This window comes from Coregonus clupeaformis, chromosome 20 (assembly GCF_020615455.1).
Source record: "Coregonus clupeaformis isolate EN_2021a chromosome 20, ASM2061545v1, whole genome shotgun sequence".
Taxonomy (NCBI): Eukaryota; Metazoa; Chordata; class Actinopteri; order Salmoniformes; family Salmonidae; genus Coregonus; species Coregonus clupeaformis.
This window is the reverse complement of record NC_059211.1, coordinates 62702870-62716993: the sequence shown is the minus strand read 5'-3', so window position 1 is coordinate 62716993 and position 14124 is coordinate 62702870. Positions and strand designations below refer to the sequence as shown.

General features: G+C 42.6%; 1 protein-coding gene across 1 annotated transcript; it reads left to right on the top strand.

The window, feature by feature from the left end:
- The first annotated feature begins 6686 nt into the window (after positions 1–6686).
- Positions 6687–9156, top strand: LOC123481449 (meiotic recombination protein REC8 homolog). The gene is made up of 9 exons (XM_045205692.1): positions 6687–6759; positions 6831–7161; positions 7317–7383; positions 7474–7661; positions 7757–7805; positions 7941–8022; positions 8130–8246; positions 8337–8443; positions 8555–9156. The coding sequence occupies exons 2-9, from the start codon at positions 6901–6903 to the stop codon at positions 8656–8658; spliced, it is 975 nt and encodes a 324-aa protein (XP_045061627.1). The 5' UTR covers positions 6687–6759; positions 6831–6900; the 3' UTR covers positions 8659–9156.
- The last annotated feature ends 4968 nt before the right edge of the window (positions 9157–14124 follow it).

The following is a 14124-nucleotide window of genomic DNA, read 5'->3' as shown; positions in this document are numbered from 1 at the left end:
ATGACATAAGTATTTGATCACCTACCAACCAGTAAGAATTCCGGCTCTCACAGACCTGTAAGTTTTTCTTTAAGAAGCCCTCCTGTTCTCCCCTCATTACATGTATTAACTGCACCTGTTTGAACTCGTTACCTGTATAAAAGACACCTGCCCACACACTCAATCAAACAGACTCCAACCTCTCCACAATGGCCAAGACCAGAGAGCTGTGTAAGGACATCAGGGATAAAATTGTAGACCTGCACAAGGCTGGGATGGGCTACAGGACAATAGGCAAGCAGCTTGGTGAGAAGGCAACAACTGTTGGCGCAATTATTAGAAAATGGAAGAAGTTCAAGATGACGGTCAATCACCCTCGGTCTGGGGCTCCATGCAAGATCTCACCTCATGGGGCATCAATGATCATGAGGAAGGTGAGGGATCAGCCCAGAACTACACTGCAGGACCTGGTCAATGACCTGGTCAATGACCTGAAGAGCGCTGGGACCACAGTCTCAAAGAAAACCATTAGTAACACACTACGCCGTCATGGATTAAAATCCTGCAGCGCACGCAAGGTCCCCCTGCTCAAGCCAGCGCATGTCCAGGCCCGTCTGAAGTTTGCCAATGACCATCTGGATGATCCAGAGGAGGAATGGGAGAAGGTCATGTGGTCTGATGAGACAAAAATAGAGCTTTTTGGTCTAAACTCCACTCGCCGTGTTTGGAGGAAGAAGAAGGATGAGTACAACCCCAAGAACACCATCCCAACTGTGAAGCATGGAGGTGGAAACATCATTCTTTGGGGATGCTTTTCTGCAAAGGGGACAGGACGACTGCACAACAACCTCCTTCCCTCAGTAAGAGCATTGATGATGGGTCGTGGCTGGGTCTTCCAGCATGACAACGACCCGAAACACACAGCCAGGGCAACTAAGGAGTGGCTCCGTAAGAAGCATCTCAAGGTCCTGGAGTGGCCTAGCCAGTCTCCAGACCTGAACCCAATAGAAAATCTTTGGAGGGAGCTGAAAGTCTGTATTGCCCAGCAACAGCCCCGAAACCTGAAGGATCTGGAGAAGGTCTGTATAGAGGAGTGGGCTAAAATCCCTGCTACAGTGTGTGCAAACCTGGTCAAGACCTACAGGAAACGTATGATCTCTGTAATTGCAAACAAAGGTTTCTGTACCAAATATTAAGTTCTGCTTTTCTGATGTATCAAATACTTATGTATCCCCTTCTTTATATACACACTGGTGTTGGTGTCCTCGTGGAACATTTTGGGAACATAGCCAAGGGCTGAGTGATGTAACAGAACACAGGTAAAGATAATTTCATGCCAAGTCATTCAAATGTGCAGTTGTTTAAGGCCATGGGAGAATCCCACCTGTTACTTTGTTACAGCTACCCCTTTATTCCTTAAAGTTTGTATAGAAATCTCTGTGTTTAGTAATGCTTTTTGTTTTGTTTTTGTTGTTTCAACTTCTATTTAATCACGTTGGTCAATTGAGATGCCATTTTTATTTGTATTGACAACCTGGTCAAGAGGCAAGTACACAGCAAAGACAATGTGTAAAGGTAAAATTACAACAAGTTCAGATCAATACACAAACAACCATTATTTTAGTAGATCTCTGTAAAGTATTTTCTGTATTAGTTTGTCAATCTGTTCACAGTTGTGTTTACTACACAATATACAATATAGAATACAATACAATACAATAGATGGGTAATTGGTATTTTTGCAGTCACAATGTCATTGCTCTATCCCTCATGGCACTTTTATGTTTAACATTTATCTGTGTTTCAGCTCACTGTACACCTGTCTGTATTTCTGTCTGTCTGTCTGTCTGTCTGTCTCTGTGTGTGTGTCATATCACTTGATGGTTTCATTTCAGAGAGACAAATAATCATGTTATTTTACTAAATGCTATACAGTATATCCGCCTCACTCGGAAATTAATAATTAGTACTGCTAGGTTTTACACAATCAAATGTAACAAATAACTACATTTTTAATAAAGAAATGTAAAAATGCTACATTTGAGACATCAATATTTTTTTTTATGATTTAAAAAATGTTTAAAAACAGTAATCTATTATGTAAAACTTTTGCATTTAGCAGATGCTCTTATCCAGAGCGATTTACAGTAAGTGCATTCATCTTAAGATAACTACGTGAGACAACCAAATATCACAGTCAAATATACAGGATACAACATTCCATTCCAGCTAAATAATTGATATATAACGTTTTGCAACAAAAAAAACATTTTTGTACACATCTAAAATCTGAGAAGAGTAATATATTTTACACACACATTAAGGTACCCACCCATAAGAAATAATATCTGATGAAAAAACACAAATGTGAAAAATTAGTGGATTTATGGCGCATAGTCGGAACTAGGTAACTCGAATATTTCCGACTTGCTAACTGGTTGAATGCGGCACGTGTATAACTGGCCTACACCAGTTGTCAAGTCAGACATTTTCGAGTTTCCTATTCTGACTAGCATGTTAACGCGGCAATAGGGTTTTGGAAATATACTCTTCAAATGTAGCTCAGGAGTCCATGGTAGTTTATAAATCTTTAAAACATTTCTGACAGGTTTCAAGGACCCAGATTAAGCTTTCTATTTAACAAAATTCAAGATCATGATAATTTGTTTTAATGGGAATGTATTATAATAGGCTTGTCCTGGAGTCATAGGTATATTTTCAGTTTATTGCAGTTTTCGTTTTTGGTCACCTAGATCTAGGCCTATAGATGACTGGGTTAACATTAATTGACAAGTGAATTTGTTTTGCTGCTTACCATATTTGAAGGATATTATGCACAAAAAAAACATGTGAAGTTATGAAAAGATCAAGTAGATTTTCCTGTATTAGTCAGGGTTTGATAAATGTGGTTTAACTTCAACGTTCATATTATTCACATTCATTGAAAATATGATGAGTGATTCCCCTATGCCCATTACTTGAGTAGGTGGCTACTTGTCAACATGTGTTCGACCAGTCTATTGGTTAAGAGCCAGACAATGGTAAACGATGTCTGTAAATGGGCGAGTTCGTTTTGCATGGCCCGGTGCCACAGGTAAGTGGCGATTTCACTTAAGGACCAATGGAATGGTCTAAAATGTGCAGACGCGCCCAATTTCTGTCAGTTCGCGGCGGTTCTTATTGGCAGTTGTGTCAGGGCATCTGCATCAAATAAAATTGTTCCTCAATCCTCTTGTTCAAGTCAGTCAGTACGAGAAATTATATTTTTTACATAGGCCTAACGGTTTACATTCTATATTTCAATTAAAGTTGTAAAGTTAGATTTATTTAGCTCATCAATCTGTAAGGAACCAGTCATGTTTTTCTACCAGAGCGTTTTGAATCGTCATACAGGCTGCTTCTCCACGATATGGTGAGTAGGCCAAGTTGCTAAAAGATTGCGGTTGATATTTGATATGTAGGCTAGAGAACCGTTTCATTTGGATGAAGGAGCAATATTAATGAAGTATGGGGATAATAGATCATTCGATTCTCATTATGTTTTTGTAACTTTGTCATAATCCTACCCGAGCTCCACGGCATAGCCTAGTTTGACTATTACCTGCTTATAATGCCTACCTAGCCTACTGTATGATCAATTATAGCTAAGTCAGCCTAGACTACTTCATGAAAGATGAATGTAGGCCTACCTTGCAATGAATAAGACACAGTTATAACTCTATTATAATAATGTAACACTATTATAATATTAGTTAGGCCTATCCTATATACATTTATCTAAAATGGTTTTCTGATATTTCTCGTGCTGTTAAATCTAGCTGCTAGTGTCTGGGTCTGGGGTCATGTAAAGGAGAACAGGTGCAACAGCCAGACATAACAATGATAGACCAGGTAAACACAGAGGAAACATAAAGAAAACATTTGTGCTCTTCTCATTGTCAACAGAGACACATCAATGAATGCCGCTCTAGAATTAAACTGAGACGCATAAAATGACAAACTTTTAAACGTTTAGGAAAATATTAGAGAATAGGAGAGAGATCATCAGTCTGAAAGCTTGAAAGAGAAGTTTGATTTCCCCGCCAGCCTCTCAGTCCAGCAATTTCAAAGTACCGCGAACCCGAAGAGCGCACGCTCTGCTACTTTTGTCCAATCAGAGCGCTTCAGAGGTTTCCGGTCGACATTACTGTCCAATCATACCGCTTCCAGTGTTTTTTCCATATCAGTGCAGTGAAACGGAGCAGTGCGGGCTATCGCAAGGCAGGCGGGCTATCTGATTGCTGATATCCATTTGTCTGTAATGATGGAAATATCTGTCTGTTGTGTGGTGATTCTAGGCTGGCTGCCACCAAAGGGATAAAGATCCCACGAAAAGATTTCCTGAAAGTCAATGTCCAACGAACATGGTAAGAGATGGTTTGCCTTTGCCTGTTTGTCATTGAAAAACTTTTGCTTCATACATTCGTTTCTGGTGGGATTATCATCATCATCATCCTTGTGTATAGCTAGCTTCAGTGTTCTACAATTGAAAACGTATATAAATATAGGCTACTGTTTAATTTTTAGTTTTTTAATCATTCCTTTCTTAGCCCTGTGCTATAGTAGTCTACATGGATGCCATCATGCCATATCCCATTTGTTGTGCACCTACAGTGATGACATCATGGACTATGTGCTGGTGCGAGTCCCGCCCCCTCTGCCAGGATTGCCCCGCCCCCGTTTCTCCCTCTACCTCTCCTCCCAGCTCCAATATGGTGTCATCATCGTCTTCCACCGCCAGTGTGGGATGCTCCTGGGTGAGAGGGAGAGGAAGAGAGGGGGAGTCATAGAGGGAGAGGAAGAGAGGGGGAGTCATAGAGGGAGAGGAAAAGAGGGGGAGTCATAGAGGGAGAGGAAGAGAGGGGGAGTCATAGAGAGGGAGGAAAAGAGGGGGAGTCATAGAGGGAGAGGAAGAGAGGGGGAGTCATAGATGGAGAAGAATAGAGGGGGAGTCATAGAGGGAGGGGAAGAGGGGGGAGTCGTAGAGGGAGAAGAAGAGAGGGGGAGTCGTAGAGGGAGAGGAAGAGAGGGGGAGTCATAAAGGGAGAGGAAGAGAGGGGGAGTCATAGAGGGAGAAGAAGAGAGGGGGAGTCAGAGAAGGAGAGAGGGGTGCATAGAGGAAGAGGGGGAGTCATAGAGGGAGAGGAAAAGAGGGGGTCATAGAGGGAGAGGAAGAGAGGGGGAGTCATAGAGGGAAAGGAAGAGAGGGGGAGTCATAGAGGGAGAAGAAGAGAGGGGGAGTCAGAGAAGGAGAGAGGGGGAGTCATAGAGGGAATGCGAGGGAGGGAGAGAGGGAAGGGGAAAGAGAGGGGGAGTGAGTAGGAAAAGAGAAGGTTGGAGAGAGGGATGGTGCAGGTAGGGGAGAATAGGAGGTGTGGAAAAGACAGTAGTGTGACAGTAGAGTTATGACCTCTGACCTGTGGTGTGACACAAGAGTTATGACCACTGACCTGTAGTGTGACAGGAGAGTTATGACCTCTGACATTAGGGTGACAGGAGAGTTATGACCTCTGACCTGTAGTGTGACAGGAGAGTTATGACCTCTGACCTATAGTGTGACAGGAGAGTTATGACCTCTGACCTATAGTGTGTGTGTTTCCAGAGGAGATCCAGCAAATCCTGGACAGACTAGCCAAGACCAGAACCATCCAGAAGATCGACGTGGATGAGCCTGACAGGTGGGTACAACAAACCCTGTTTCTCAACTCTCATGTTCTTCCAGGGGGAGAGAGAGGCGTCTGGCGAGGGCGCTGACACAAAATGTCTGCCATGAATTAGGATCTCTCTCTCTCTCGCTCTCTTTCCCTCAGACATGCTCTTTCTCTTCCTGACGCGTTGTCTCTCCTGGAGGAAAGTGGGTGGGCCGCGCACCCCTTCTTTGGAGAAATGCATTCTGGGTACGCCATACCCAGCCCCAATACACTAATACAGGTACATCAGACAGTGGCTCAAATGACTGTGTGTGTGTGGATGTGTGGTAAAATGACTGTGTTCTATTGACACATCTCGTCTTTCTCTGATCTCTTGTTCTGTTCCTCTTCTTGTCTGTCAGCTGGGTGGAGAGTTTAGGAGGGATGCCACTCCTGAACGCCCCCTGCTTCTGAGTCCAGGAACTCCCCCTCAGGACGGTGAGAGAGGAGGGGGGAGTTTAATACATTAAGGGGAATGGGAGTGGAGGAAAGGAAGAGTGGTCATGAGTTAAATGGTAATCCGTTGTGTTTCCTTTATTGTTGTTTATGGTCTTATCCCTCGTTCATTCCCAGGTATCACGGCGTCTCCAGACTCCATCACTCTGATAGAGACTGAACCCATCACCATCCCCTCAGCAGAGGTACACCTGTCAATCAGTACAGCTGTCAATAAAACTAACCTTCCAATCAAACCATCTCTCTCTCTCGCTGGCAGTTTGAAGGGGCGGAGCTCGCTGAGGTCACACATCAAGACATGGGGATGATTGACTTGCTGATGGACCAGTTGGATCACTTCCCAGAGGGTGAGTGACAGGTGAATTCTCCTCTGTCCCTGCCGCCTGTACACAGGGCAGCTGTAAAAATGAGTCTGTGTTTCAGGAGAGATGGAGACAGAGCGAGAGAGGGGCCCAGAGAGAGAAGAGAGGGAGAGAGAAGGAGAATCTGTGGGAGAAGGGGACTTGGAGAGAGAGGGAGAAAGTGAACAAGAAATAGAAAGAGACAGAGAAGAAGAGATAGAGAGGACAAGAGAGCTGATTGGATCCCTTATTGGGTAGGTTAATGTATACTGACACACTCACACACACACACAGTAACTTTGGTTCCTGCTGTCTCCTCTGTCAGACTGCCGCCCACCACCCTATCCAGCGAGGACCCCACAGTGCTGCCTGATGAGGAGACAGAGTTGCTGCCCATGGAGATGTCTGCAGTGCTGGCAGAGGAGAGGACCCCAGTGTCTGTTCCTCTGCCCCCTTCCACACCCGGTGAACCAGAGGAGAGAAGGATGGATGGAGAGAGGGAGAGATGGAGAGATAGCCCCACCCTACAGGATGTTACTCCCCCAATGAAGCGACCTCGCAGGAGGCAGCTGCTCTTCATCGACCAGGAAACACAGATTACCCAGGAGGCACTGCAGCAACAGATAGACAACACGCTCATACAGACCAGGCCCCTGGTACACACACACACACACACACACACACACACACACAAATACATACACACACACATTTGAACTATACACCCAAAAACTGTTATCATTTACAAGGTATTCATAAACAAGTTAATCAGTTAGTGAAAGTGTGAGAGTAATTAATATGTGTGTTCCAGGTTGTAATCAGTGGTCTCTCTAAGAGAACAGTGTCTCCAGCTGATCTCCTTGGTAACCCATGCACCAGTGAGTATCAACTCTCATACTCTCTCTTTCTCACTGTTAAACAACCTTTAATCAACACTGAAATAATGTTAGGTCTCTATTCCTCCTCAGCCCTCCCTCCGGAGCTGCTGTTGCCATGGAAACAGGTGGCGGTCGTCACAGCGCTCACTGGCTCCGCCCTGCTGGTAGGGAGGACAGAGACAGACTCGGAGTCAGAGAGAGAGAGGGATAGAGAGAGAGTGATGGAGGCAGCGGAGGAGGGAGACAGAGAGCAGGAGGAAGAGCTCAGCTCTAAAGAGGTGAGGAGGGATCAAACAGTTTTTTAGGTGACTACACATGTGTGCACCTAATAACTGGACAATGACAATATCGACAATTATCCCTGTGTGTGTAGGTACCTAGAGAGTTGGCAGAGTCAGGCCTGTCCCAGCCTGATGTTTCCAGTAAGATATTACAATACTGTAGTATAATTCCATAGATCATTCATATGGCTGGGGGACTGCAAGATGCTTGGTCATCTTGCAGACAGTGCTCCCTCTCCATCTCAAGATAGATGTTAACTCTGTGTGTTCCTCCAGCTCGGTCGCCGCTGTCCCTGGAGGGCTCTGATAGAGACATGTCCCGGGAGAACTCCCCTCTGGACACACCCGAGAGCAGAGGGTGAGAGGAGAGGGAGGAGAAGAGTGGGGAGAGGGGAGGAAGGGAGTTGTATATTGTGTGCAACTGGTAGTTACATACATGATAATGTAATATTGTGTTGTGTTCAGGTCTCCTGTCCCCAGGTCTGTGTCCAAACTGATGGACATTCCAGAGGAGGGCGAGGGACCGCTGGAGAGAGAGCCAGAGCACATACCCCTGGCTGACCTATCAGCAGAGCTACTGGAGTAATAATCTAGCTATTACATCGTCAAATTATAGTTTTTTTTTTCTTCTTCTAAAGAGCTCACTCACCCTCTTTCTGTGTGTTTATCCAGCACAGTGACAGAGCCTCTTGAGGATCATGAAGTGGTGCTGTTCCACTCTCTGCTGCCCCCACTGGCCCAACGCAGTAGTGTCACTCACTCATTCTGGACCCTACTGGGTAAGACAATGCAGATGTGTGTGTGTGTGTTTGTGTGTGTGTAACAGTCAGATGTGTGTGTGTGTGTGTTTGTGTGTGTGTAACAGTCAGATGTGTGTGTGTTCTCTACAGAGATGGTAACTGCCAGGAGACTATGTGTGCAGCAGGATGAACCTTATGGTGACATCATCATTTCACCTGGACCCAACTACGAGGAGGGGAATGAGAGTGTGTAACACACACACACACACACACACACACACACAACTGGAGATACTGTTTCTTCAAAGATGACTTTCAAATAGATCTCACACAGATAGTTTGATTGTGGTAACAAAAAGAGACGACAGTTGACCTGTTCCTCTTTGCTTATCGTAATTTAGGAGTTGCGTTTTTGTTGGTCATTTATCAGAACCTCTTATCCAAAGCAGCTTACAGTAGTGAGTACACACATTTGTCTTACTGGTCCCCAGTGGGAATCGAACCCACAATCCTGGCATTGCAAGCGCCATGCTCTACCAACTAAGCCACACAGGACATTTTGTAAAGTTTTTAAAGTTTTAAAGCAGGTTTTGCTTTGTCTTATTATATTATGTGACTAAAGACTGAAGACTGAATTTAATATTCAATATCACATTTAAAAAAAGCATTTTAAATGACTTTTCCGCCATTTCTATTTACATAGTATTTTTACCTAATCTTTGCCTGTGCTGACATGTAAAGGGCTTAGTGTGTTTCAGTGTTGCTGTTTTTTAAAACTTGTAACAGGTGTTTGTTTCTGTGAATAAACATGTAAAACTATTTCTCTGTGCTGTGTTTGTGTCTGGCAGACCCAAGTCAAAATCTAAAGGAGTTAAAAGTAGAATTTTATGTACAATGTACTCATGATGAACCACAATTGGAAGAAAAACATTTAATTGAATGATTAATAGCTTATATAGACTATAGCACATTAGTTTTCACAAATCATCTCTTGTACTGTACACAGATGGCCGACCGGTAGTTGGACATTAACTCTACACATTTCATGCACTTTAAACGTTGGTACAATGCTGTATTAATGAGACGGGACACCAAAGTGTTAGCTTCAGGAAGGTCTTTAGTAAGATAAAACCAGATACAGAACATCATTGGTACTGCATTACATCATGCTACACCTCCTTTTAGTTATAGCAGAGGAAGACACAACACATTTTAGAAATATGGTAAAAATCTTAATAAATATATTTAGTGTTAGCTTCAGGAATGTCTTTAGTAAGATAAGTACTGTAGTACAGCATGCTACAAACGCCATAAAACCTGAACTTGTCTATTGTGTACATCTGTGTAAATCACTCATAATGAATGGCTATAAAATCAAGGCATGTTACAAACAAATATAATCGTTTTATAGATCATTTACACTGTTACAAATGTATGGATTACAAAATTTCCCCACAGACACAGTTGTCGTTTTCTTTCATTCACTTGACAGAAGACATAGTCCTCAGAGTAACATAATGAATACAATAATAAAGAATGTAAAACTGTTCTATATTGTTCTGTTCTGGCTCTGACAGGCCTGTGGGACTGGTACGTTTCCCTGCCTGAGGTGGCGCTCTTGGGCTGTGGCAGGAGATCTCTGGGAGGGGGGGAGGGGGGACAGTTGCGCCCCTGGTCATTCCTATACTTTCTGTCCCATGCCACTCTACTTCCCAGTAACAACACCCAGTAAGAAAAATAATAATAATACGCCATTTAGCAGACGCTTTTATCCTAAGCGACTTACAGTCATTTGTGCATACATTTATACATATGGGTGGTCCCGAGGATCGAACCCACTACCCTGGTGTTACAAGCGCCATGCTCTACCAATTGAGCTACAGTGGCCTACACAAAACCTGTGGTCAGCATTGAAATCTGTCTGGGTGAACAGGATTAGGGTTGAATGGCGGGAACCCGGTTACCGAGATTTACCGCCCCAAAACCACTCCCTTTTCCCGGGATAAATAACTGCGAGAAACCGGTAAATTATAATAAATTATTTATGTGAACAGCATGCCATGAAATGGAACTGTTAAATGATATGCAATGTCTAAATCTGACTTCTCTACAGCGTCTGCATGATGAATCAACGCTCAGGGTGGGGACAGACTTCCCATCTCAGTATGGAGCGCAGTTCACAATGCATGTAGACCTATCATCTCATCATGGTAACTCCTTGTGACAGGTAGGCCTACATTTTCTGCAGCATAGCCTATGCTACAGTAATATAAAGACCGAATGCCCGTCTAATTTACCCATCTCCATCTGGCTTTTTGAAAGATTATACTTTTTTCAATTGCAGCTGCATAGTTTTAAAACAGCCTACCACTCGAATATCGTTGCTTGAAATCAGTGCACGCGCGAGCACTCTCGCCCAGTCTTTCTCTCTCTCCACCAACTCCATTCAAATTGCATCCAAAATAGATAATCCTGTTCTCGATTGATATATAGCCCTATATATAGATGTCGTAGCCTACCTCTTTCAGGGAATACATTAAATCCAGTATTAGCCTTATATTTAGTTAATTAATTATGGGTTATGCATAAAAGCGTCTAATTTACAGTATAGACTTTTTCTCTTGCGCAATACGCACACACCTGTGCTCCGCTGGCCTCGCCTTAAACAACGCTCATTAGCTCTTGCAATCCCATGCAGGAAAAGCTAGACTAGAATAGCTAGCTGGACATTATATGTTTAGCATTTCTTATACCAATAAACTATTCGAAGAGGGACATAAGCTCTTTTTTGCTGATTGTTAAGTACAGCAGCCAATAGAACTCACGGGTAATTTGAAAGAAGAGCGAACGCGTGCGATGGCGGTAGGCTATAGCAGTTATTTATTCAGACCCATAATCATTCAATCTTCGTGAAGAGAAATTAAAGCATTCTGCATCCGATTCTAGTCCTATATTATTCAAGTGTCATTAGAATGATGAAGATAAGGACAACAAAACGTATTTCATTTAACTGTTGAAAGCAAGGAAGGAATAAAGCAACAATAGAGAGAAAGCGGAGGTAGGCTAATAACATTAGGGGAAATATTATGAAAGGTATATATGCGACAGCCTACTAATTATACAAATAGGCCCTATTATATTTCAAAATTAAAATCAAATTCACTAGCCTATACTTGTAACTTTGTAGGCCGCATGTGCTGCATCAGAATCGCAAGTTCTCTTCTTCTTTATCATGGTTTGAACAATGTGCGTAATTCCAGTCCATATAATACAATATAATACAGCACAGTACAGTAATACAGTTCACACTAAAAAAGATTAGCCTACTGGATCTAGTTTCATTTATTTACCCAAGAGAGCATATAGCTAGCTACATCTATGGGCTTTTATGTTTTTCTGTCGTGCGTAATGTGCAGTAGCCTATATCATACATGTATTGGATAACAGCAACCCTAATCAGGATATGGTTGCTCCTCTGTCTACACAAAACCTGTGGCCAGCGTTGAAATCTGTCTGGATGATCAGAATACCGTTGCTCCTCTGTCTCCCGTCACCTTTCTGTTCCCCTCCGACAGGGAGAGGTGTCAGTGGGCTGTGTTTGGGTCCAGTGTCAGCTCATAGGCATCTGATGAGGGAGACAGAGAGACTAATTACATTACAAATAATTACATGTTTTGAGTGTATTTTTGACAAATATGTTTGATTGATAGTGATCATGAGATCCTATGTACTATTCATTAATGAAATAACTGACAAGAGAGTTCCCAGAATACCTCCTTCTAAATATGATCTCCCTTAACTCACTGTGTGTGTTTTTGTGCTGGTCAGGTCTATAAAACAAACATAATTACACACTTACATTTCTTCAGGCCAGATACTTGTAGATACCAGTGCTCTGCATGATTGTTCACACTGTAGGAGAAAGAGATTCACAGTGACACAAACAGCATGTGTTTGAAGTTCAGTGTGGAAAATAAACACCTTAACAGGAGGCCTATACTGTTCTAGAACTGTCAGGAGGAATCAATGATTTGTACACATACCTTATTTAACTAAAATACTCATTTTACATCCATACATTGTATTTCTACCTGAGTTTTACATTACAGTCTGGATGCTCCAGTGCAGCAGAGAGAATCTTCACTCCTGAGTCTCCTACGTGACTGTAGTCCAGATTCAGCTCTCTCAGGTGTGAGGGGTTTGAACTCAGTGCTGAGGCCAAGGAAGCACAGCCTTCCTCTGTGACTCCACATAATGACAAACTGCAGGAAGAGAACATTCAATGAAGGATTTGGACTCACCTAGTGGCATAGCTGCACCCCATGTCAAAAATGATCACCGGTATTCAGTTGACCAATTATTGCACAAAAGTATGAAGCCATTAATACAATTAAGGGGCCATTGTCATTCACATTCAAACATACAATGTTTATTAAAAAAAATATCCTATGTCACATAATACTTTACACTCCAATTGTACACACGTAAGAACTTCCAGTTTACAGTGTGGACTCCCCAGTCCAGCAGAGAGCAGCTTCACTCCTCATTATTTTTCAGGTTCAGCTCTCTCAGTTGAGAAGAGCTGAGAGTAGAGGCCAGTGCTTCACAGCATTTTTCTGTCAGGTTGCAACCCATCAGTCTGTATAAGAAATGAAGACAAAGACATGGATTTACTTTTAGTTTTTTCAGTATCAAACCATTAGCTACACAAGCATCTGATTACAAATAATATGCAATGAGAGCGATTAGAGTATTATACAGTAATATAGAGTCTACATAGTTGTGTCAGTGTCACAATCTACAGTAACGTCAGTAATTGTGTCTCTGTTTTAATCTCCAAGATAATTAATAACAAAATAATGATGAAGACTTAAAGCACTGATAGGTGGGAAAAAGAAACCATGGAGTGATGAAACTGGCTCTGCAGTGGAGATTCACCCTGGTAAATATCTTACTTCAGCAGATCATTCGAAACTAGGAGATATGAAATATAAGACATTACAACAATGTGAGATTGCTTCTCTTACAGTACATACAGTGAGGGAAAAAAGTATTTGATCCCCTGCTGATTTTGTACGTTTGCCCACTGACAAAGAAATGATCAGTCTATAATTTTAATGGTAGGTTTATTTGAACAGTGAGAGACAGAATAACAACAACAAAATCCAGAAAAACGCATGTCAAAAATGTTATAAATTGATTTGCATTTTAATGAGGGAAATAAGTATTTGACCCCCTCTCAATCAGAAAGATTTCTGGCTCCCAGGTGTCTTTTATACAGGTAATGAGCTGAGATTAGGAGCACACTCTTAAAGGGAGTGCTCCTAATCTCAGTTTGTTACCTGTATAAAAGACACATGTCCACAGAAGCAATCAATCAATCAGATTCCAAACTCTCCACCATGGCCAAGACCAAAGAGCTCTCCAAGGATGTAAGGGACAAGATTGTAGACCTACACAAGGCTGGAATGGGCTACAAGACCATCGCCAAGCAGCTTGGTGAGAAGGTGACAACAGTTGGTGCGATTATTCGCAAATGGAAGAAACACAAAAGAACTGTCAATCTCCCTCTGCCTGGGGCTCCATGCAAGATCTCACCTCGTGGAGTTGCAATGATCATGAGAACGGTAAGGAATCAGCCCAGAACTACACGGGAGGATCTTGTCAATGATCCCAAGGCAGCTGGGACCATAGTCACCAAGAAAACAATTGCTAACACA

Excerpts from the sequence above, each read along its gene's own strand:
- LOC123481449 (XM_045205692.1), top strand. The coding sequence starts at position 6,901 with ATGGAGATGTCTGCAGTGCTGGCAGAGGAGAGGACCCCAGTGTCTGTT. Across the intron at positions 7,162-7,316 it reads TCATACAGACCAGGCCCCTG|GTTGTAATCAGTGGTCTCTC; the intron begins GTACACACACAC and ends TGTGTGTTCCAG. Across the intron at positions 7,662-7,756 it reads AAGAGCTCAGCTCTAAAGAG|GTACCTAGAGAGTTGGCAGA; the intron begins GTGAGGAGGGAT and ends CTGTGTGTGTAG.